The sequence below is a fragment of the Sphaeramia orbicularis genome, chromosome 22, assembly GCF_902148855.1.
Source record: "Sphaeramia orbicularis chromosome 22, fSphaOr1.1, whole genome shotgun sequence".
Taxonomy (NCBI): Eukaryota; Metazoa; Chordata; class Actinopteri; order Kurtiformes; family Apogonidae; genus Sphaeramia; species Sphaeramia orbicularis.
The window spans coordinates 19,094,289-19,120,191 of NC_043978.1; the positions used below are offsets into that span (position 1 = coordinate 19,094,289).

At 36.0% G+C, this 25,903-nt stretch overlaps 1 protein-coding gene across 1 annotated transcript in view; it reads left to right on the forward strand.

The window, feature by feature from the left end:
* LOC115413190 (transcription factor IIIB 90 kDa subunit-like) overlaps window positions 1-25,903 on the forward strand; it is a 272,574-nt gene that overhangs the window by 216,723 nt on the left and 29,948 nt on the right. Inside the window, exon 17 of the mRNA XM_030125943.1 lies at window positions 14,063-14,114. Within this exon, the coding sequence (XP_029981803.1) occupies window positions 14,063-14,114 (52 nt within the window). The remainder of the gene's footprint in view (window positions 1-14,062; window positions 14,115-25,903) is intronic.

Sequence of the window (25,903 nt, forward strand, 5' to 3'; positions counted from 1 at the left end):
TTTTCAGTTCAGCCATCTGTTGCAGCAGTAAAACAGTAGGTAAACTTTAAAAACTGACACAGTTTCTGTCGATATCTGAGTCACATCTCAAGGCTCCTGCAGAGTCTAAGATTTCAGAGGTTGTGTAACTTTAAAACCAGCTCCTCTGAGTGGCATGGATTATTCACATGAATCTTGGGTAAGACATACACAGACTGTGACGATAACATCTTCTACATATCACACTATGGCCTCATCTGTCTCCATCATTATTGTTATATCAGGGGTGGATCCAGAAAAATGGAGGGGGGGTGCAGGAGAATGGTGGGGTCCAAGGTCGGAGTATCTGTGTGGGTTAAAGGGGGCGAAGCAAAGCAAAATTAACATTATAAACACTTCAAATCACATAAAACTGTATTTTTTTAAATTATCGTGCGCTTATAAAATGAATACAGTTTAACCTCACTAATGTGACCACTATTGGAACCAGAGCAAAGAGCTGGCTTTAATAAGGTTGGACTCAGATAGGGCACTGAGTTCCATTGCATTCCAAATCATTTAAAAATAGAAACAGGATACAGTAGAGGTATAGACCTGTATTTGACAGCTTAGTGTGATTTACTCAATCACTGGCTGTGTTCTATGGCAACTCCAAGATATTTAATATTCAGTCCATGGATATTCATCATTATGAATACAGTATGTAATTACGTCCACCAAGGAGGTTATGTTTTTGCCAGCGTTGGTTTGTTTGTCTGTCTGTCCATGTGCAAGATAACTCAAAAAGTTATGGACGGATTTGGATGAAAATTTCAGGAAATGTTGATACTGGCACAAGGAACAAATGATTAAATTTTGGTGGTGATCAAGGACGGGGGGGGTCTGCCTTGGCGGAGGTCTGCGCTCTCCGAGTGCTTCTCTAGTTAATACCTGTTTTTATCTTGTCTGGCTTGTCCCACTGTCCTGTCTTTTGTCTGTTTTGTCCGACTGTCCTGTCTCGTCCTGTCTCTGTACACTTGGGGTTATATGAGCCCCCCCTCTATGTATATGTATACAAGCAAGGAATGGATGAACATGTGAATATGAAGTTGGAGGTTGTTACTTAAATATGAGCTATAATCAAAAATAAAGTTGTGAGGGGTGGTGGTGGTGGGTTTAGAAAAAAAAAAAAAAATTCAGTCCATGCAGTTCTATAGTTTCCACTGTAGAATAATACAGTACATACCTTCTGTGGCTGCCCGTTTGTTTTTCATGTTGATCCAGATGCTGCTTGAATAGGTAGTTGTCTCTTCATGACTAGGCTTTAGTTTAGCTTGAACTCCCTTTACCATCCAGACTTTCATCATAAATGGTGCATGTGCAGTAGATCCACCTCCACTACAAGAGACAGGAGAGCTTTGGAGCGCATACATTTGTGCCTGTGGATGGATAACCCACTAAGTAACACTACGGTCTGTGATGCAGGAGACCTTGGTTTGAATCTAACAGCAAAACAAGTAGTTAAATTATTTTTAACATTTTACATTTTAAACCAGCCCACACCAGTATAAATCTGCTATTATTACCTCGGCCATGAAACGGCGGAGGTTACGTTTTCATTGGGGTTTGTTTGTTTGTCTGTCTATTAGTAAGATAACTGAAGAAGTTATGGGTGGATTTGGATGAAATTTTCAGGAGATGTTGATACTAACACAAGGAACAAATGATTAAATTTTGGTGGTGATCAGGGTCGGGGGGTGGGGGATTTTTTGTTTGTCTGGCTGTTGGCAAGATAACTCAAAAAGTTATGAAAGAATTTTGAGGAAATTTTGAAGAAATGTTGATACTGCCACAAGGAACAAATGATTAAATGTTGGTGGTCATCTGGGGAGAGGGCTGATCTGCCTTGGCAGGGGTCTGTGGTCTCTGAGTCCTTTTCTTGTTATATTTATAATCATCACAGTCAGAATTCGGAATACTTTATTAATCCCAGGGGGAAATGGTATATAATCAGTGATGTTAAGATGTTGATCATACTACAGGGTGTCCCATAAGTCTCCATACATAGGAAAAATAAATGTTTCTTGACATAAATCATTTTTATTTATATAATATGCTCTGTATGACTGCCATTTTGTTGGGAACACATTTCAATGCGTGCCCTCCACTGCTGAAGAACTATAAAGAAGAAATATAAAGAAATACATGTTAGAACCATATATGTATGGAATGTATTATGTCTCCTATGTATGGACACTTATGGGACACCCTGTATTAAAAATTTAACAGGAATAATTTGAAGTCGGGGGGTGTGTTTGCGACCTGGAAAAATAGGTTTAGTTGTCTGGAGTTTTATAGTTTTAGTAAATATTAAATGAGATTAGATTAGATATGACTTTATTGATTCCGTAGGTAGAACCCTCAGGAAATTAAGAATTACATTGGAGATGAAATTACCATACCTATCATGATCAGTGTGTCATTTTATGCTAAACTTCAGTTGGTTGTTAAGGAGGGAGGATCATCATTTTGAGGGCTCCTACAGACTTTAGCCAAACCCAAACCCTCTACACTTCTACACTGTTAGATGGTGGTTAAACATGCCTTGTAACATTGTATTTTCAGTCTGTGTAAAGACCTGACTGTTGAGCTGACATGTCAGTTGTTCAGAGTGTGATTATCTGAGCTGCTTTGTTGTTTAAGTGTGTGAGTTTTACCCGATAGAACATGTTTAGATTTGGTATTAACATATGTCCCAAGTGATCCCATCCAAAGTAGACGGCTCTAAATGCATCTCTTCATACGTGCCGTTAAAATGCATCTCCATGTGTTTCTAAACTCATCACTAGCGACGGGATCTCAACGTCCCCATTCTATATGCAAATTCACAAGCTCATCCATGGCCTTAAACCTGGCACAAGCTTTCCTTTCATGTTTATCAGATTGATTTAGTGGCTCTTTTTTTTTTTTTTTTCTTGCAAATTTCATTCCCTGTGTGGCTCAGAGGGAACCATCAGCCTTTAATGTGAAATGTTTACTCACGACATGGCCTTAAATGTCAAAATGACAACTTTGACCGTTCCATTTGTTGTTATTGATTCTCTTCCATGACATACACTTTAATGAGGATTGTAGCGTGTTTTCTCAAATAATTGCATGAGCTTTTATTTACCTCAGCTTCAGAGGGACCAGACTTTTGTTTGGGGAAGGCTTGCGTTAGAGGCAGGCCTTTATTTTGAATTTTATCTATTTAATTAGGAAAAATCAAACTGTTCTACATACATCACACATCTTTAAACATTTCAAAATAAAAGTCTTGGAGCTTTTAAGATAAGAGATAAGATCAGATAAGGTAAGATAAGATAAGACTTTACTGATCCCACTGTGGGGAAATTTAACAGTTTACAGTAGCAATATGCAACACACCAGCGCAAAAGAAAGGCAGGTAGAAATAAACGTTCTTAAAGTATAAAAAATTAAGAGTAAAATTTCAAGATATTTACATATTTACATAGTGATTGTACATATACATGGTGTGATATGGGGGGTGGAGGGTTACTGTGTACTGTTATACAGTCTGATGGCTTTATTGTGTAAACTTTATGTAAATAATTGGTGTAAAATACAGTTTGTCATCTTTTCATGGTCATCAGATATGACCCATTTGGACGTTCAGAGGCTCCGTAGTGAAAGTTGAAACACCGTCATCTTCTATATAGGAAAACACATGATTTGCACTGGAAAAAATGCAAAATAATGAGGAAAATATCACAATTAATGGTGATAAATCACTTAAAAATGGTAAAATATAGATCGAAATATATCGAATATATATAGAAATATATCGACTGGGTTAAGGGGACTTCTAGAGGGATCTATAAATGTATAAGCGATTTCAGCTATGGTGGATTGGTGGATTATAAACATGTAAAGGAAAACGAGAAGAAGACTGTCATTAAAAATATAAAGGACAAATCTATTTCTGAGAATTACAGAGATATCCGCTGGCTTATTTCTGTAAGTAGACTTCCAGCTAGAGCTCTGGTATCCTGGAGCTGTTATGTCACAACAAAAAAATGTCCGATGATAAACTGTGGAAATGACGAAACTCAAGAACACGTACTTATTGACTGCTATAGAGCGCAAGCTGTTTGGACTTTTTTTAAAAACATTGGCCTGAGCTGCCCTATAAACTATCGCTCAGTCATGTACGGACTTCTAGAGGAATCAACATCAACAAACAAACATAGACTCTTCCAGTTAATCATCTACATTGTAACAGTCAAGCTCTGGAAAACGAGATGTTTAACAGTCATTAATCAGAATCTCATAGATAGTAAAACAGTGATTAAACAAACATTGACTGAACTACGTAGAAGAAGAACCCTGGACAAACAGCACTCCTTTCCATGGAACATAATAGACTTGTAACTCAGTCTTCACATTGAAGGAAAAAAACAAGAGACAAAAGAAGGGAAAAAAAAAGAAAAAAAAAAACATGTATGCATGTTTTAAGAATGTGTGCCTTGTTAACATGTATATGTATGTATGGTTTGTTTGTTTTTTTTTTTGTTTTTTTTTTGTTTTTTTTTTCTTTTTTTCCTTGTTTTTTTTTTTTTGTTTGTTTGTTTTGTTTTTTAAAGGTGTTAATGTGTATAAAAAAGGCCTTTTTTTTTTTTTTTTTTTTATATAGATAAAGAGCAGTTTTATAAGTGAATGTATTTATGGGTGGCTAATCAACTGTGTTAAGTATAGGGACATATGTCTGTGCCTGTATTCCTTTGAAAATTTCAATAAAGAATTTATATTAAAAAAAAAAAGTAAAATATAGAGGAAAAATTCATCTGGGAACGGACACAAAAGTAGCTCTGGGTCTTTATGGGTTAATAGTGGATGTACTGCAACTGTCAGTACAAATGATACAAAGCTCTAACATATATGTAACTACAGTCGCCAAAAAAATTATTTGACCACCCCTTGTTTTCTTCAATTTCTTGTTGATTTTAATGCCTGGTACAACTAAAGGTACATTTGTTTGGACAAATATAATGAGAACAACAAAAATATTTCATAGTAGTTTAATTTCAGAGCTGATATCTAACTATTTTCCATGTTTTCTTGATAATAACCAAAATCACTTCAGTTCTTACATCAATATCTATGGCATTGTACTGACAAAAACAGTGCTTTTAGGCATTCCATGTTTTCTTTTCTGTCTGTTTTAGTCACATGATACACACAGAAGTTAGTACTTGATCGCATAACCATTGTTTTTGATGACTTTTGATGGACTAATAATTTTTTCCGCCACTGTTTTTAATAAACACGATCACAACTATATCAGAATTAGCTTTATTGGCCAAGTGAACAAATGTGAACAAATACAAGGAATTTGGTTTCAGTTTTTACATTACTCACAACATACAGTTCTAACATAAACCCAGTCACATGTGGACCTTGACATAATATAGACAAATATTTGACTAGAGACAAGGACAACAATGGGTTGAGATTTACAGTGGATTTATAATGTAATATATACGGAGTGCAAACTGGAGTTTTTCTACAGTGAATGGATGTGTGGATCTGGTCTATTAACCACTTATGTTTATGTATATATTATTTACAGTGGGATTTATGTTGTAATATGTACAGAAAGTGCAAATTGAAGTTTTTATATAGTAGTGGATATGTACAGGGATACAGTCTGTAAAAATATATGTTTATGTATATATTATTGTAGTGCAAATAGTCAGGTTTTTTTTGCATAGTGCAAATATTGATAAATGAATAATGATGATGATGATGATGATGATGATGATGATGATGAAGGCAGGAGAGAAGCAGGACCACAGCAGCAGGTCTGGAGATGATCCAGGGAAAACCAGAAGAATTTTACATGTCATCACAATCTTCAGTCCACCTTTCATTCTTCTTTTTTTACACCTGTTTTAGTATTTCTATCACACATCTGTCCTCTGCTCATTTTCCTCTTTTATATTCACTGTTTTTCACCGATCTGCCTGTTGCCTCCTTCCCTCCCCTCCCCTCCCCTCCCTCCCCTCCCGCCCTCCCCTCGGTGTCCAGGTCAGGGCCCAGGGGAGTGGGACTAGTCTCGCACATGTACTGGGTCCTGAATACTCCTCTCAGCGGGGAGCGATTCGTCAGCCTGCCTGGGATTTTCTAATGAGCTTTGAAAAGAGAAATGAAGGGGGAGTTGTTGGGGGTGAAGATGCCATATTCAGCGGTGCCCCCTCCTTCCCCTCCCTTCCAGCCCTTTTCCCCTGGTTAAAGCAGATTAATTAAAAGCGCTCCCTCTCTTATCACTGAGTCGAACACTTACTGTAAGCCTCCAGGGAGGGCTCAGTGCCGGGCCGGGTGGGCAGGAAAGGGGGCGGGGAGCCTTCGGGAACGATGCTAATTCCAGCCACTGGGAATGGTGGGGCGACTGCTTAGGAATGACTGCCGCTGGTGCGTTCATCGCTGATTATCTCCGACTGTCGAGGAAGAGATTGTGCCCACAGACAGACTGTCTGCCTGTCAGTCACGCTTCCACTTTCACACCATTTTTTTTTTTTTTTTTGTTAGTTGTCTGGTAATTTGAGCCAGTTGCCTGAAGGACAGACTCAAAGACCAGCTGGAGTAATCGTAATGAAATCCTCAACGTTTATTGTGTCAACAGCGGAAAAAAAAACTGTAATGAATATGTAAATATTCGGCGCCATTCTCTGTGCAGAAGGAAAGTATCAGCAGTAATTATTGCAATAAATAAATAATACTGCAATAATAATTAATAATCATTATGTTCTTCACTTCATCTTCCCCAAAGCTTCCTGTGATACATGAATTTGTCTGTTTGGAATGAAGTACTGTGTAAAAAAAACATCTATCTGGTACAAAAAGAACCAGGGCTTTTTTTGGTTCATGAATTATTGTGGAATTCCATCTTTTTTGACCTGAAGATGTGAACTAAATTAATCATGCAAATTTATGTTTTCATCGGGGTTTGTCTGTTTGCTTGTCTGTTTGCAAGATAACTCAAAAACTTACGGATGGATTTGGATGAAATTTTCAGGAAATGTTGATACTGGCACAAGGAACAAATGATTAAATTGTGGTGATGATGGGGGGGAGCTGATCTGCCTTGGTGGAGGTCTTCGCTCTCAGAGTGCATTCTAGTTAATATTAATATACATTTTTATCAAATTAAAGATGGAAATAATAGGATTTTACTATTTTAAAAAAGGAGAAATTGTTAAAAGTGTTACGTTGGCAACTAAAGTCAGTGTTTTAATGTGTAATATTAGTGTAATGTTTAAGCTAGATAATATGATTTAGGTGCTCCTCTTTAAAAATTAAGGACCGGATTCTCCCATCAGTTGAGATAAATAATGGTAAAATTTGAGAATCCATCCTTCCTTCCTTCCTTAATTCCTTCCTTCCTTCCTTCTTTCCTTCCTGCCTTCCACTCATTCAAATCCTTAAATACATTTAGGGAAATCCTGATTTTCCAATGGTGCTGAGGTACATAAAATAAATACAGACAGAACATGAGACATAAATGAGCAAAGACATGAAACAGGACATGATGACAGCAACTGAAAAAGTTTCCACAGTTGTACAGTATTAAAAGAACTCATAAGAAATTGTTGTATCAGCAAAAATTACAATTAGAAACAGTTGTAAGACATAGATATTATCATTGTAAAACTGTGGTATTAATGAAGATCAACATTATACATATGCACACTAACCGGCCACTTTATTAGGTACAGCTTTTCAGTTACTTCTAATAGTCCAGTGATGCGGCATCAGCTCAGTGTATTTAGGTATGTAGACATGGTCAATATGATCTGCTGAAGTTCATACTGAGCATCAGAATGGAGAAGAAAGGAGATTTAAGTGACTTTGAATGTGGCGTCGTTGTCGGTGCCGGATGGAAAACTGCTGATCTGCTTGAATTTTCACACACAGCCATCTCAGGATGGTCTGAAACGGAGAAAACATCAAGTGAGTGGCAGTTCTCTGGGTGAAAATGTCACCCATGTTGATGCCAGGGGTCAGAGGAGAACGTCCAGACTGGCCAGAGCGTCTCTGAATGCACAACATGTCGAACTTCGGGTTACAGCAGAATATACACTCACTGGCCACTTTATTAGGCACACCTAGTGCTAATAAGCTGTACCTAATATAGAGGCCAGTCTTTTTAACATTGCTCTTAATTTGTAGTAGGATTAGTAGTTGAGTTTCCTCGCAGATGTGTTGTAAATTTTAATCAAATTTCCTGGACATCGTCAAAATAAAATGAAAATTTACGTTTATTTCTATCCACTGCTTTGACCCGGACATGAAAACGGGTTTTCATTGTCACGATCATCATGGTTTCAAGTTCTGTTATTGAATTATGTGTTTCTGCTGATGTTTTTATGCACAAACTGAAAATGTGTATAGAAACAGGTGGATGGAAACACACCGAGTGAATGAGTGAAGAGTCTACTACTAATAATTTATTATATATAATTTTATTTATTTACCCATCTATACCTTGACTGGCAAAACAAAATCACATTCATTCTTAATAGTAATGGCTTTTTTCAGTATATATTTGATATTTTATTTGTATCATTTCAGCTATAAGTCACATGACTGTAGAAATGAAACCCACTTCAGTGTCTACGCTAAATTAAATATGGAGATCTTGAACCTTTCACATCCTCAAAGTGATGATATTTCCGTGCAGACATTTGGTTTTCAGATATTAGGTGATGATAATAATCTTTCTGACAGATTCAGACAGTTCAGATTATGAAGTTTGCATCTGCTCTGTGGATTCTTCATTTCCATTTCCTTGTTTTTGAGTTTGTTGCCTCAAGCCCGGCGGAACATTACAAGACTCGGAGGATGACAGAAATACTGAGCCTCATAATCTTAATGAAACCCTTCGCTTCTCGTGTATCAACAACCGGCAAAAATGAATATAATGAAGGATTTCGAATGTGATTGAATCTCCAGTGTGTGAGAATTTGACTGACTTTAAAGCAGCGATGCAGGGTTTGAGACGGATACTTATAATTCTAATATGTTAATAATATGTAAATACAAAATCCAGGCTTTGTTTTTGTGGTACCCGGGCTCGAGGTTTGTCTGGGACCACAATCCACTCTGATTCTGTAATACAGCGACAGTGGATTTCTGGTTTTGGCAGCTTCTGTTAATGACTCACACTCATAACCACAGGACTCATCTGCACCTTTTGTAATACAGTGTTTCTGAGATGTTTTTTTTTTGATTAGATGGAACTTTATTGATCCCTTAGGCAGAGCCCTCAGGAAATAGAGGTTCCAATAGAAGCACAACACTGAATGTACAATATAAGAAAATAGTAATACAAAAACTATTTAAAAAAAAAAAAAAAAAAAAAAAAATGTTGTGGAAAAAAAACAAGCAGTTTTACATTGGAAAGTACTAGTAAAAAAAATAAAAGTAGTAATAATAAAGTAGTAGTAATAATAATAAATAACAATAAATAACTATTATGTTATGTCATAATGTTATAATATGAACCATTTGTATGTATATAGTTTAAGTCACAGGATAAAAGTTATAATAAAGTGATAACAGTAATAGTAGTCCCAACACTAGTCACTTTTCCATTGACCCTCAAATTGCGCAAATATAACTTGCTCATAAAAATTTACCTAATGGAAAAATGACAATTTTGCCAAAAGTCTAATTTTTTGATTAAAAGGTTTTTCGCTGGCAAGAGGTGGTTTTATTGGGCGTAGCGCAAATGGTATATCATGCAAAACTGCAGTGGAAAGACCTTTTTTCACAAATAGAGTCAGGTGAATTAAAAAGCCAGATGTTGATGTACGTTACAACAAGCAAAGAAGAAGAAGAAACATGTTGCAGTATGTGTGGACACACCAGGAAACCCAATCATTCTTTAATTTAGTACGACATAGGGTGGTAATATATAATAATAATGAATATATCTGTAAATCAACACCATATTTACGTTCGTCACCATGGTTATGGAATGACTTCTCATGTCATCTCGCAATAATATATAAACAAATCATCACATTTGTTATTTAATGGAAAACCGACATTATGCTCTTCTGTTTTTTCGACATTTAGTAAATATCGGTGAAGTTCAGATGTCCAATAGAAAAGTGACTACTGATATATAGGTAATAAGTAATATAAATGTGTAAGTAATAATGATAATATGCAATAATTTTGGTGCTTCATTTGCACTATAAAAAACAGAAGTGGAAAAAACAAGTAGTTGCACATTGGAAAGTACTAGTAAAAAACAACAAAAAATAACAGTACTAATGATAAAGCGGTAGTATTAATGATTAATAAATATTATGTCATATTATAATATAATATGCACTATGTATATAGTTTAAGTCACAGGATAAAAATTATATTAAAGTGATAACAGTAATAGTAGTCACAACAATGATATACAGGGTGGGGAAGCAGAATTTACACTGAACATTTAGTTGTTTTTTCTCAGCAGGCACTACGTCACTTGTTTTGAAACCAAACATATATTGATGTCATAATCATACCTAACACTATTATCCATACCTTTTCAGAAACTTTTGCCCATATGAGAAATCAGGAAAGCAAACGTCAAAGAGTGTGTGATTTGCTGAATGCACTCGTCACACCAAAGGAGATTTCAAAAATAGTTGGAGTGTCCATAAAGACTGTTTATAATGGAAAGAAGAGAATGACTATGAGCAAAACTATTACGAGAAAGTCTGGAAGATACTATTAAAGAAGAATGGGAGAAGTTGTCACCCGAATATTTGAGGAACACTTGCGCAAGTTTCAGGAAGCGTGTGAAGGCAGTTATTGAGAAAGAAGGAGGACACATAGAATAAAAACATTTTCTATTATGTCAATTTTCTTGTGGCAAAAAAAATCTCATGACTTTCAGTAAACTAATTGGTCATACACTGTCTTTCAATCCCTGCCTCAAAATATTGTAAATTTTGCTTCCCCACCCTGTATAAGTAATAAGTAATATAAATGTGTAAGTAATAATGATAATATGCAATAATTTTGGTGCCTCATTTGCACATGGAGAAGCAAGCAATGGTGTTAAATGAACTAAACCTGCAAATAAAATGCCTCTCTAACTGTCCAAACTTGCCATTGTCAGCGTGTAGTAATTTATTCTTTTAATGTCATGAGCACAACACTGAATGTACAATAGAAAAATATTATAAGAAAATAGTAATGCAAAAACTATAAAAAACAGTAGTGGAGAAAACAAGTAGTTGCACATTGGAAAGTACTAGTGAAAAACAACAAAATAACAGTAGTAATGATAAAGCAATAGTAATAATAATAAATAAATATTATGTTATATTGTAATATAATATGCACTATATATAGTTTAAGTCAAAGGATAAAAGTTATAATAAAGTGATAACAGTAATAGTAGTCATAACAGTGATATATAGGTAATAAGTAATATAAATGTGTAAGTAATAATGATAATATGCAATAATTTTGGTGCCTCATTTGCACATGGAGAAACAAGCCGTGGTGTTAAATGAACTAAATCTGCAAATGACTAAACCTGCAAAAACAAAACACCTCTCTAATCGTCCAAACTTGCTGTTGTCAGCATGTATTTGTAGCGTGGAGGAGGTTGTTCTTTGAATGTCATGATGAGGACTTTAAAAACAGTAACACAAATACCAGAGGGGAGGGGAAGGCGGACTGAAATAGTCCCCTATAGCAGGTTTATTTCAGTAGAACACATCCTGTAAGTCAGACTAAAGGTTCACCAGTACACTAGTGGTCTGATCAGTGGTTTGGAACTCATTGAACTGTATATCAGTTGTAAACGCTAATAATATTAGACGACATTTTTGGACAATTTGGACGGTCCTTGTCTTTCCCATTCTAGTCAATGGACAGTTCTTCATCTCCACCTCCATTAAACTGTACCTCAGTCGATTGATGTTAGACTGAATAATCTGTAATCTGTAAATAATTCAGTGTCTATTTTCACCAATTTTTTAGTTTTCTTTTCTTTTCTTGAGCTGATTTACATTGAATTTCCCCCTGATGAAGGTTATGTGTATCTGGAATGTGTTCTGATGCATCTTCTATCCCTGTTTGTATTGGACTAAAGATTAAAGAACATTTTATTGTTTTGTTAGGAAATTCAGATGCACTTATGGAGACGGTGCTTGAGTAAAAAAAAAAAAAAATCTATCTCTAAGGCTTCGTTTCATGTACAAGTGCTCCAAGTCTCTGAGAACGTACGATTCGTGCACGAAGAGGGGTACGCGCAGATGTGGGAGGGGGGAGGGACAAATGGCAGTTGAGTTTGATAGACATATCACCGTTCAATCATTCAATTTCACCATTCAGTCAAGGCGGTTAAAATGATTGGATGGTGTTTTTTCAGTCCTGTCTGTTCCACAGGTGACTAGAATTTTTTTTATTTTTGTTAGAGCATTTAATTAATTGGTTGCAATTGGGGTGTGAAGGGGATTTTAAAGCAATATAGTGAAAAATGCTCCAGGAAAACCTCTCCTACCCCACCTTGAACATATCTGTAAGTTTTGAGCCTGGCCTTGACAACAGAACAGAGGAATAATGTTTGAAAGTGTTATTAACATACAGACTTTGCTTATCCCATGATTATGTGCTGCATGAAACGCAGACATAAGAGTTGTCCAAATCATCAGAGGTCCAGGGATTATACTAGTCCCATGTGACTACGGTTTATATCATCAATACAGGAAGTGGATGTGGTGATTTCAGCAAAAACATACCAATACTAAAGAAATGTGTCTGTCCATTTGTGTTTAACCCTTTCATGCATTAATTATGAGAACCTTAGATAAGATTTTTTTCTGGAGTGTTTTTATTCCTTCATAGGCATGAAAAAACAATGTGATCAGTTTTTTTTTTTTTTCATAGTTACAAAAATGTCCATGCATTTAATTTTTGAAATAAAGACGCATGTTTAAAACCCAATATCTAAAAGTGATATGAAAATAATGAAATAAAATCTGATGTTTTCTCACATTTTAACATATTCTAATGCTAGTTATTACTATTTTCATGGAGATCATATGCAAAAAAAAAAAAAAAAAAATTCTAACAAATAACACTGGGTTACAAAAAAATGTTTTTTGCAAGTTGTCTAGGTTTTTTCAACTGAATTAGGACCATTTTGCACCGCTAAATCCAAAAATGACATCTGTTTTTCTCAATCAGGTCAGGTTTTTTTGCTAATTTGATTTTGAAAAATTTGATCTTCTCACAAAATTGATTACATTTTTGTGACTTTATCAGTTGATTTTTTTATATAGTTCTCACCCAAAATAGGTTTTAAGAGAAAAAAAAATCATTTTCTAACAGGATTCCTGTTAGGTACAATGGTGTATTCACCGCAGATGTAGCAGAATACGTCAGGCTTATTTTTGCAAGATCTTCTAGTCGAAGCCATTTCATTCACCTGTAATATTAAAAAAAACAATCATAAATTGGCAAAAGTAAAATCTTCAGAACTCGTTTATTGCAAGAAATATGAAAGAATTTTGTATCATATGATGTGAAAATGCCCATAAATGTAAGCAAAAATGTTAAAAAGCCAATATGTAGCATAGTTCAGAAAGTTGACCTGATTGAGCAAAATTAATGTGATTTTTGGATTCAGCACACCAAAATTATCCTAAATCAGCTCAAAAAACTTAAACAATGAATTTGTTGTTGACCAGTGTAATTGATTAACGCTGAAACATGTTAGTGCAGATCAGGTTTATCAAGAACAGCAAAGTTACAGTAATGGTCTGAATATCAGTGTATGGGATGGTGCATTAGTGTCCACTGTGTTGGCTGATATGGAACTAAAACAACAAAACCCATGAATATACAAGAGAACAGCTGGAGAAGAACTGTCCACTGGAGTGACCACTATGCATGAAAGGGTTAAATCATTGAAATGCATTTAATATTCTGTCTAAATGAGGAAGAAAGTGAAATCTTGGTAACAAATTGACACAAAAAGAACCTATTTTGTATTAAAGCTAACCTGGAGCTGTTGTGTGTGTTTCAGGCTGCAGCCGTTTTTCGGCGGACAGCCATCTAAGAAGCTCGCTCTGGATCAGGTGAGCTACTACATCTGCTCTTCGTCTCCGTCACTCACTCACTTTCTCCTTCTTCGTCTTCACACTCACTCACTCACACGTGCACAAACATCTGTCGCCTAGTCACTCACTTGGACGGATATCTTCATCCACATTGACTATTCGCGGTTTAGCACAGTTAACAAAAGGTGGGATTTTATGCAATTCGTGCCTTTTTTTTTTTTCAAACACTTACTATATTATCTGTGTAAACACATGTAATGAAAACAGGAGGATGGTTATGAGGAGGAAACAGGCTCTGCTTTGGCCAGTATTCAGATTAATCATGCGCTGCTGTTGTGAGTATTAGTAGCAGCATGACGGTGTACGTGGGACTGAATCCAAATAAACTCCAGTGTGTGTTCACAGTGATAAAGGGACATGTGACCTAGTGCAGCGCTGTGGATCACCAATGGGTTTTTAATAGTTTTCTGGACAACAGTGAAGACACATCAGGCTGCAGGTACACAGATAATGCTTGTTAGTAGTGTCAACAAATTATGAGTTGAGCTCCTATGGATGACATAAAACACCACTCTGAGCTCAGTCTATATCCTGGAGGGAAATGAACTATATTACAGCAGCAAACAGCATAAATACTAGGCTGTTAGACAAACTTTATGGCTTTAATATTCCTGAATTCACTTCATATTTAACAGCTATTAACTGCATCATTAGATTAGATTAGATTGGATTAGTTTGGATTGGATTAGATTAGTTTGGATTGGATACAGTTAGGTTAGATTAGACTGAACTACTTTGGATTAGTTTTATATATAACAGCTATTAACTGCATCATTTTATTCGATTAGATTAGTTTGGATTGAATTAGATTAGATTAGGTATTAGATTGGATAAAGTTAGATTGGATTAGATAAACTCAGATTATATTATATTATATTATATTATATTATATTATATTAGATTAGATTAGATTAGATTAGATTGGATTAAATGCCACTATGAGCTCCGTCTATATACTGGTGGGAAATGAACTATATTACAGCAGCCAACAGCATCAATACCAAGTTGTTTGACAGATGTTATGGCTTTAATATTCCTGAATTCCCTTCATATTTAACAGCTATTAACGGCATCAATTTATTAGATTAGATTCACTGGACTGGATTGGATTAGATTAGATTGGACTACCGTGGATTAGTTTGGATTGAATAAGATTAGATTAGATTAGATTAGATTAGATTAGTTTGGATTAGATAAAGTTAAATTAGATTATATTAGATTAGATTAGTTTGGATTGGATCAAGTTAAATTACATTAGATTAGATTAGATTAGATTAGATTAGTTTGGATTAGATAAAGTTAAATTAGATTATATTAGATTAGATTAGTTTGGATTGGATTGGATCAAGTTAAATTACATTAGATTAGATTAGATTAGATTAGATTAGATTAGATTATGAGCTCAGTCTATATCCTGGGGTAATGAACTACAGGGTGTCCCATAAGTCTCCATGCATAGGAAAAATAAACGTTTCTTGACATAAACCATTTTTATTCATATAATATGCTCTATATGACTGCCATTTTGTCGGGAACGCATTTCAATGCGTGTCCTCCACTGCTGAAGAAATATAAAGAAGAAATATAAAGAAATACATGTTAGAACCATATGTATTATGTCTCCTATGTATGGAGACTTATGGGACACTCTGTATATTACAGCAGCAAACAGCATGAATACTAGGCTGTTTCACAAACGTTATGGCTTTAATATTCCTGAATTCACTTCATATTTAACAGCTATTAACTGTATCATTAGATTAGATTAGATTACATTACATTACATTACATTACATTACATTACATTAAATTATGTTAGATTAGATTAGATTAGATTAAATACCACTATGAGCTCAGTCTATATCCTGGGGAAAATGAACTATATAACAGCAACAAACAGCATAAATACTAGGCTGTTTGAAAGATTATGTTATGGCTTTAATATTCCTGAATTCCCTTCATATTTAACAGCTATTAACTGCATCAAATAATAGCCCACATTTACATGACAAAGAAACACAAATTGTCTTCTTTTGTTTTTTTAATACTGGCTGCTTTGACATTTCTGTGACATGCTAATATGTGTTGAGCTAAAACATGCACATGGCACATTAATGGCTTTTCATTTTCATAAATTCTGCGTGACAGAATCACACCTGAAAGGACAAGCAAATCCTGCAAAGGAAAGAAAAAAACATCTCTTATAATGCTGAAACAATTTTCATACAGCTTTGTTAATCCTTAAAGGTTCAACATCTAATGTTTGCACATGCTTCCTGTGTCCTTTCATAATTTAACAACTGTCTCTTACATCCCTGTACATTGGATTCTATGCAGAGGGCTCATTTTGTCGTCTTACTCGCTCCTTAGACTTGTTTCATTTCTGTTTTTCTGCGGCTGCAAGCGTACGACAATAGCTACTGTTAGTAATACAGTCAGTCAATATCAAAAAATGAGAACCGTTAAGAAACAATTTTTAGAACTGATGAAAGTGACATGGTAATAAATCCTACAAGTACTGTTGTTGTTTCCACTGGACTCAGCTCTAAGTGAAAAGAATGGAGTTTGATGCTGAAATGTCAGTGTTTCTTCTACATGTTTAAGTTTGATTCTGAAGCTTATAAAGGTATGAAGTTATTATGGGATGTTATTATTGTTGCTGATTGTTGATCCACAGTTCAGACTAAACTATGACAGTTCTGACCTTGTTTTTTTTTTAATCATTTTTTTTTAAATTTATTTTCATTGTGCATCTCCAAAAGTACAATACAAAAAAAAGAGAGAACTTCACATTTTATGATACAAGATTTTGTGACACAGTTCTGACCTTGTTTACTGGATTCAAACACATTCAAACAGATTTTTGTTGCAGCAATCGACAACACAAACCGTACAGAAAACAGGTGATTAGTGGTTTTACTGTGGCTGTTTTCAGTCTAAAAACAGAGCTAAGCTAACAGAACTATAATGTAAACTATCAGCTGATGCAGAACGTGACGATTATAAGACATAGGCTGTTTCTCAACACGCATTTTTGTCTGTTCTTTTGTTCTCATGAAACATCACCAGTCATGGCCCAAGTACTGTTCCAATTGCAAGTTTGCATAAACCAAGAACGCATGTGATAGAAAAATTCTGAGATACCATCTAAGAATTAAGACAGAGTCACTGGATTCTGGAATCAGAAGAATTTACTTGCGGCAAGGAGTCAAGTACATACAACAAGATGCAGCAGTTGACTGACTAACACCAGGAAGTGTAAGTTCCTATGAAAGAATATGGATAATACAATCCAAGTGTCGAAACATAATGACATTGATCCAGTTCATTATTGGCTTAGATATCCAAAACACAGTGATGCATGGGTTCAGTGACCACATTTGCACTCTTAGCCCCACTTACCCTATGGCCTGACCACCTCAAGGGCAACAGGCCGCTCTGGCCCTGAACTGGCACCACGAGGCAGAAAACATGTAGATAGAGAAGAAATGGTAGACATATCCTGGGTACTTTCTCATAGGATATGTCATCCCAACCCACCCATGACTCGTGGTCTGGACACCTGGTACTTACAGAGAATAGTCTAATATCATATTTCTCTAACAGCATGGAATACCCGGATGTTGTTCTTGTCAGCTAGCTTAAACCAAGGATGCACCGGATGATGACTCGTGTAGACTTGGCTGGGAATTAATTCCCAAGATGCAGTTTGTGCTGGCAGCTGTGCCTGGCTGATCCGACAAAATGTTTTACAGTTTTGAAAAATATACAAAATGTATAAATAGCAGGTAAATACTAGTACAAATGTACTGAAATCAAATCGCGTGACATTGTGGTGATTTGAGGGAAATACGTTAGGGTACATTCTTAAGAAGTACGTTCTCTGAGACCGTTCTTACCTGGACCGTACTCGCAGAATTTGCAAGACTGTATTCTGCGTTCTTGGTATTGAGAAACAGCTGTAGTGTTATTTTGAGTAACTGTCAAAATAAGTGTCTATGAGTTTTAGTTTGAAGAAGGAAACCTGATGATACCATAATGCAGATGTGTGTAAACAATGAGCTTTATACTTTATTCAGTGACTGATACAGTCTGTGGATAGTAGGCCTGTAACGGTACACGTACCGAACCGAACCGTTTCGGTACACACCTGTTCGGTTCGGCACACAGCTGTACCGAAACGGCACAGTATGTTGACAAAAAGAAAAAGGAACGAAAGATGTCGTTTAATGCGGAACTTTAAATCCGCGCAAGTTTCACACGGACATATTAAAGGACACGCACATTGACCCAAAATACCAAATAGCAGCTGATATAAGGTAAAAAAAAAAACAAAACAAAAAAAACAAATATGATGTGAACCTGGAAGGAAGAGACTGAAGACCCTCCACCATCAGTACAGTCCAGTTTGGATCACTTCAGGTCCCGGTGAAAGACAACAACGAGGAAAGAGACGGAGATAAGACGGACGTTGTTTGGCCCCTAGGAACTACGGTAGTTCTAAAACACACTAGCTCTCTCTCTCTCTCTCTCTCTCTCTCTCTCTCTCTCTCTCTCTCTCTCTCTCTCTCTCTCTCATGCACGCTGTATAACAGAGGAATAAAACTCGGAGTTGGCCACTGACAGTATATAAAAATAAAGTTTCACTTTCGTTTCACGCCAGCGTTAGTTACGTTAGTTATGGACCGGACCGCACCCCCCCACCCCCCGGCTCCGACCAAAAAAAACAAAACAAAAAAACAACAAACAAACCATCCCCCAGACAAATCGTACGTTCCATGCGCGCGCACACTCAAACACACACACACACACACACACACACACACACACACACACACACACACACATACACACAAGTACACACAGTGTCCTAAACAATTTATTCTCTGTCCTAAAATAAATAATTTGGTTCAGTTTGTTGTCAATGTTGCTCTTCAGTTTGTTTAAACAGAATACCAGTTTACCCTCCTGTTGATGTTGAACTTCATGCAGAATTTTTTTGCTGATATTTTTCTGCAGATTGTGAACTGACAGAACTGTGATTAGATTTTTCTTGTTTGTTCAAAACTACCTGTCAGAGAAAAGTGCAATACTAATGTTTAAAATACATTTAGTCATATTAATAATTTATTTTATTTTCTATTTGATTTATAGCAGCAGAATTATATTATTCCTGTTTTTCTATATTCTATTGTGTCCAAAAATTGGGGGAAAAATGTTAAAAAAATTCTTAAATATATTAAAGACATTTTGAGGGGTTTTCTTTCTTCCCGTACCGAACCGAAAAAAACCGAACCGTGGCTTTGAAAACCGAAAACGTACCGAACCGAAAATTTTGTGTACCGTTACAGGCCTAGTGGATAGCGTTGATTCATTAGTGGTTTTGGTCTTTTGTGTGTTCCACTGTTGAGAGTCTGGAATATTAATACTACATAGAACTCCTTAAATGAGTTACATGAGTAGGGGTGTGTATTGGCAAGAATCTGACGATACGATACAAATCACAATACTAAGATTGCAATACGATATATCACGATATATCATGATATTGTTAAAGAGGCAATTTTTTTTCTTTTTTTTTTTTTATTATTATTTCCTTGAAGAATTGAATTACAAAGGAAATATGCACAAATACTACACACATTTTTATTTGATCAGAACATATCACAAAATGTTCCTGTGTTAAAACTTAAACTATGTTTTACAGACATTACAGTTTAAGATCCTGGTCAAATATTCATATTCTATTAGTTCATAAGTAACATCATAACATTATTTTTGTGCAATCCCAACAAAGAAACTAACATTATTGAATAAAAGAGTGTTAAATAATAATGAATAACATATAAACAAAAAAGAAAACCAAAAAACCAAAAATGAACCTCCACAATATCTGCATTTGAATAAATACCTAAAAATATTGATACAGCACTTTTTAATATCGATACAGTATTGTGAAATGAAATGTCGCGATATATTGCAGAACCGATATTTTCTTACACCCCTATACATGAGTTGGACGTAAACACTGACATGAGACAAAACAAAAATCCTGCTCTTAGATTAGATTAGATTATTTTAGATTAGATTAGATTATTTTAGATTAGATTAGATGGAACTTTATTGAGCCTTTGGGCAAAACCCTCAGGAAATTGAGGTTCTAAAAGCAGCACAACACCGGATATACACACAAGAAATACTACAAGAAAATAGCAAAACAATAACTCTAAAAAAGAAAACAGAATTGAAAAAAACAGGCAATTGCAAATTTTAAAGTATTAGTTGAAACAACACCTTTACGCATGCAAAGACATAGAAAAACAACATCAGTATCTCAGCCCAGAGGTACAAGCAAAGAGTAGAGATGTAACCAAGGACAAAAATGCTGTAGATAAATATGACTGTGTAATGTAAGTTGAAAGTTAAAAAAAAAAAAAAAGAAAAGAAAAAAGAAAGCTTTGAAACTGGGGCTCGATTGATTCCTTGTGTGCGGCCTTTTGAAGCGTTCTTATTCCCGTTTTGGCGCCTAGGATCATACTTATCCCATATACTGTATATTTATGAGCAAATCAAAGCCAAAGATGCTCTAATATCAGTCCTACAAGGTCACAAATGCAGTCTATAATAATGCAGTCCTGGTTATTTCTGAGCTTTTTGAGAATGTTATGGTATCCACATATTGAGTGAGTTCATTTTCAGGCTACATTCTCATTAATGGGCTTTCATTTTCAAATCTCCTTCTACTCAAGCTTTTTTTTAAACAAAGTTCCAGGACTTATTTCTGTCCTTTCTGCCACGCCTGAAATGCATATAAAGTGGCAGTTCACATTCACTGGGCATGTGTGTGCTGGGATAAACTCCTTTCTCCTATAGAAATATTTTGTAGTATCATGTTAAAATGCAGAATTTCACCACATAATGGCAGCTACCATCACAGGACGGTAAATCAAGACTAGTGTGAGTCAACATGGATGATCAGTAGCAGATAGAGGAGTGGATATGACACATAACAGACGAAACAGACATGGGTGGACCATGAAGAAAAAAGATTAGATTAGATTAAATTAGATTAGATTATCGTAGTTGAGATTAGATTGGATTGGATTGTCATAGATTAGGCTGATTGTCATAGATTAGATTAGATCAGATTGGACTATCATAGTTTAGATTAGATTGGACTGGACTAGATTATATTAGTTTAGACTGAACTAGATTAGATTATCATGGATTGGATTGGATTTATTAGTTAAGGATAGATTGGATTGGACTGCACTGTCATAGATTGGACTGATTGGTTTAGATTAGATTACATTAGATTGGATCGGATTGGATTAACACAGTTTAGATTAGATTGGATTGGACTAGATTAAATTAGATTAGACTGGATTTGATTAGATTATCATAGATTGAATTTATTAGGTAAGATTTGATTGGATTTAATTGTTTTATATTAGATTATTTTAGACTGGACTAGATTAGATTATCATAGATTGGATTGAATTTATTTAATTAAGGTTTGATTGGATTGGACTGGCATAGATTAGAATGATTGATTTAGATTTGATTACATTATATTAGATTGGATTGGATTAACACAGTTTAGATTAGATTAAATTGGACTAGATTAGATTAGATTGGATTGGACTAGATTAAATTAGATTAAACTGGACTTGATTAGATTAGCATGAATTGAATTTATTAGTTAAGGTTAGATTGGATTGAATTGTTTTATATTAGATTATTTTAGACTGGACTAGATTAGATTAAATTAGATTAGATTATCATAGATTGGATTAGATTTATTAGTTAAAGTTTGATTGGATTGGACTGGCATAGATTAGAATGATTGGTTTAGATTAGATTACATTAGATTAGGTTGGATTAATAGTTTAGATTAGATTAAATTGGACTAGATTAGATTAGACTGGACTCAATTAGATTAGCATAGATTGAATTTATTAGTTAAGGTTAGACTGGATTCAATTGTCTTAGTTTAGATTAGCGTAGATTAGATTGTTTTAGATTACACTAAATTTTTTTAATCCCACAATGGGGAAATTCACTGGTCAAGGCAGCAACAGATTAAAGTGCAAGAAAAAAATTTGCATTTACAGAAATACAACAAGTGAGTCCATCCACTGTCATTGATCCGACTCCATGGGTTTTACTGATGAATCAATGTTGTAGATGATGATGGTGTTTCCACAGTAACGACAGAGCCTCTGAACGTCCAAACTGTTCATATCTGATGACCATGAAAAGATGCCAAACTGCATTTTACACATTGTACAGGATTAGTGGGTCAACAGGTATTTAACATTTACATCAGTCAGGGCCAGATTAACACTTCATTGTACCCTGGGCAACAATATTCAAGGGCCCCATCATCACAACCCCAGGATGTCCCTCTCCTTTTTTAATTTTCGTTTGGCGCTCCCACTTAGCTGCTTCTCCATGTTTGCAATGTTTTGATTTGCGTACGTCGTGTATGTCGCGTAGTTCTTGACGTCTCACATCCCGCTCAGTGCACGCACGTTGATTTGCGTCACCGCTGATTCGCTTTTTGGACTGACCAATGAGGAGAGGGTCTCAGCTCACGGTCACAGACAGCAGGAGCAGGGTTTCTGTGCAGTGCAATGGCTCCGGGCAGCAGACAGTTTCATTTATAAGCAAAAGATAACCAGATAATTTCGTTATGCCCAAGATACCCAGGGCCCTTTAGAGGTCGCGGGCCTCTGGGCAATTGCCCAGTTGCCCATATGGTTAATCCGGGCTTGCATCAGTAGATGGATTTGGTCGGCAGTGGGTGTTTGGGTTTTTATGGGTTAAAGCACAAAAAAAACAAAATAAAAACCTACTCACCGAAGTGTGACAGAGGTACAACTGTGGGCCTGACTTTAAGAAATAGTACCTGATGTCTTAGTACTGACAGCTGTAATATAAGGTAATATAATACAATATGAGGAGGGGTGCCCAAACGCTCAGTCCTCTGTTGGGGTCAGGGTCACATTTTCCCAGGATTTATTGACTGTAAGACAAATATAGAATATCAGCAGCTGTGTGTTTTAGGTGTTTATATATGTGTGAGGAGGCCTGCTGTCTGCACATAATGAAGCGGTGACTCGAACAGACATCACCTGGAGACAGACTACAATTTCCCATCAGTCTCTCCTGGTCGGCCATTAAACGCTGATTGCCGGGATCTCCTGCAGAGTGGACGGGGATAAATAAATCTCCACTCAGGCTAAGAGGTGAACCCCACTTTGTCTTTGCTTGCCCTTCTCTTATTGCTTTTATCCGGCTCTCTTTCGGCCTCGTGGGCATTCTCTGCTCCTAAAAAAGTCTGACAGGCTCTTAAAATAAATAAGGCCTTAAAGTTGAACATAAAAATGTCTTAAACAGCAGTTTTAGAGGTCTTTTCCCGCCCTGCAGTGATGGGCTTCTTTTGGCCTGTCGCCTGCTTTTCTATGAATCCAGAACAAGGTTATTGGTACAATATGTGTCCTATCTGCTTTGCTAAAACCCAGTTAGGCTTTATGTCTGAGCAGTTAATTTCCACATGTCCTCATTCTGCCCCTTTTATAGCCTCACAGCCTTCACCTGCCATCTTCTGTCAGAAATAGGCCAGTTTTTTAGCACCTCGAAGCTTGGACGCACATGAAACCTGGTACTAAAGATGAAAAACTGTTGGAAAATGCCATGTTTAGACCCAAAAGTACATGACACGTACATAAAAAATGTTGTTGTAAAAGTTAATTGCGTCCAATCATTGAGCTTTTCGTTGCATGTGTTCTTATAAATCACAAAAAAAAAAAAATCACACGACACCTTTAGAACTGCTACTTCTAGAAGATGCACTATAATCACTGCATTTATGCCGACAATGATTAAACACAATCTATGAGTGGAACGATGTGATGCAGCAGCTCGACCAGAAGATGAAAAAGTGTGTATTATAGTGAGGCGAGGTAAGCAGCAGTGTGTTGTCCTCCCTGCAACGTAGAGGCTGCAGGTCTACAACCAGCTAAACTCTTCCTTGCATGAAAAAGATGATCGAGTCTTAGTAAGCTTCTAATAGCTGTTTACTTTGGCCCTTTATAGCTTCATACAAAATTGGAGTGAAAACTGCAAATATCAACACAATTCATCACCATTTAGATACCTCTGTGCTTCTTAAATTGTGCATTTGCATGTAAATGAAAGAACTTAAATGTCAAGTTCATTTAACTTATTCATTTTTTTACTTATGACTTTGCATCTCTGAAATGCCCAATAATGCTTCAAGGCTACCCGTAACTCGTGTTTTTCCAACCTTCTACCGGTGAAAATGCACTGGAATTACAGTCAAACCTTTTACTTCCCACCCATGAACTCATACTAGATCGATGTACTCCCAGTTCTGAGCTCTGACATCACATAGCCTGTGAAACAACAATGGCGCCCCCCATGGATGCGGTGTTTATGCCAAATTGTTTATTAAAACAAGGTATTGCTCTAACATTATTTCTTCGCAAATGTTCTGCATAATCAGCAGTTGCTGTAGCGCTAGCTAGTTTTCAGTCCATTGAGCGCAAGAATAAATTAATACCAAATAAGTATCTAAATATACAAATAACTTAACATAAAAGGTATAACAGCTTCTCTTGCCTTATGCGCCGTTTTTACTCCTCTGTTTCCCTCCCTGAACATAAGCCCCGTACGGTCCGCCATGCTGGTTGGTTTACATCTAACTACCACAATTCCTTGCGCTCAGGCAGTTTGGCGTGACTTGCCTGGAACGTTACAAAGTCATGAGTCGTGGTTTGAAGTCGTGACTTATGTGTTCAAAAACCTGCCTGGAACGCAGCATCAGATAGTCTGAGGTAGAACACTCATCTAACTTTTCCCAAGATGGCCAACAGGATATGACTTAGGCATTCCAACAAATGTCAAAATAAAAGTCCAATTAACATTATGCTTGAAGGAGAACACAAGCAGTATTATTTTACTAGTGGACGTAGACTTACTTTCCACAAACAGCATGAAACATCAGGTCATGTGTATTTAGTTTTGGTCTGTAGATTTGGACCAACACGAAAAAGCTGGAGAATTAAGATTTAGATTTCCTTTTTCTCCCAATGATTTAAAGCTGCGTATGATTTTCGCTACCAATTTTTCAGCAAATCTGTAAAACATGAGTCATAGCCTAAATATCATGAATCTGAGTGTTTCTGTGATTCCACACCTCTTCCCTCAGTGGACAATATCGAAGTGTACTCCACCATAAACACTAGTCGCTTTTCCATTGGACATCTGCGCAAAACTTCACCGATATTTACTAAATCTTGAAAAAACCGAAGTGCATAATGTCGGTTTTTCCATTAAATCACAAATGTGATAATTTGTTTATTTATTGTCGCGAGATGAGACGAGAAGTCATTCCATAAACATGGCGACGAACATAAATATGGTGTTGATTTACAGATATATTCATTATTATTTTATATTACTCCTCTATCTCGTACTAAATTAAAAAATGATCAGGTTTCCTGGTGTATCCACACATACCGCAACATGTTTCTTCTTCTTCTTTGTTTGTTGTAACTTGCGTCAAGATCCGGTTTTTTTATTCACCTGACTCTAGTTGCGAAAAAAGGTCTTTCCAATTGCAGTTTTGTGTGATATACAATTTGCGCTACGCCCGAAAAACCACCTCTTGCCTGTGCAAAAACTTTTAATTGAAAAATGAGACTTTGGGTGAAATTGTT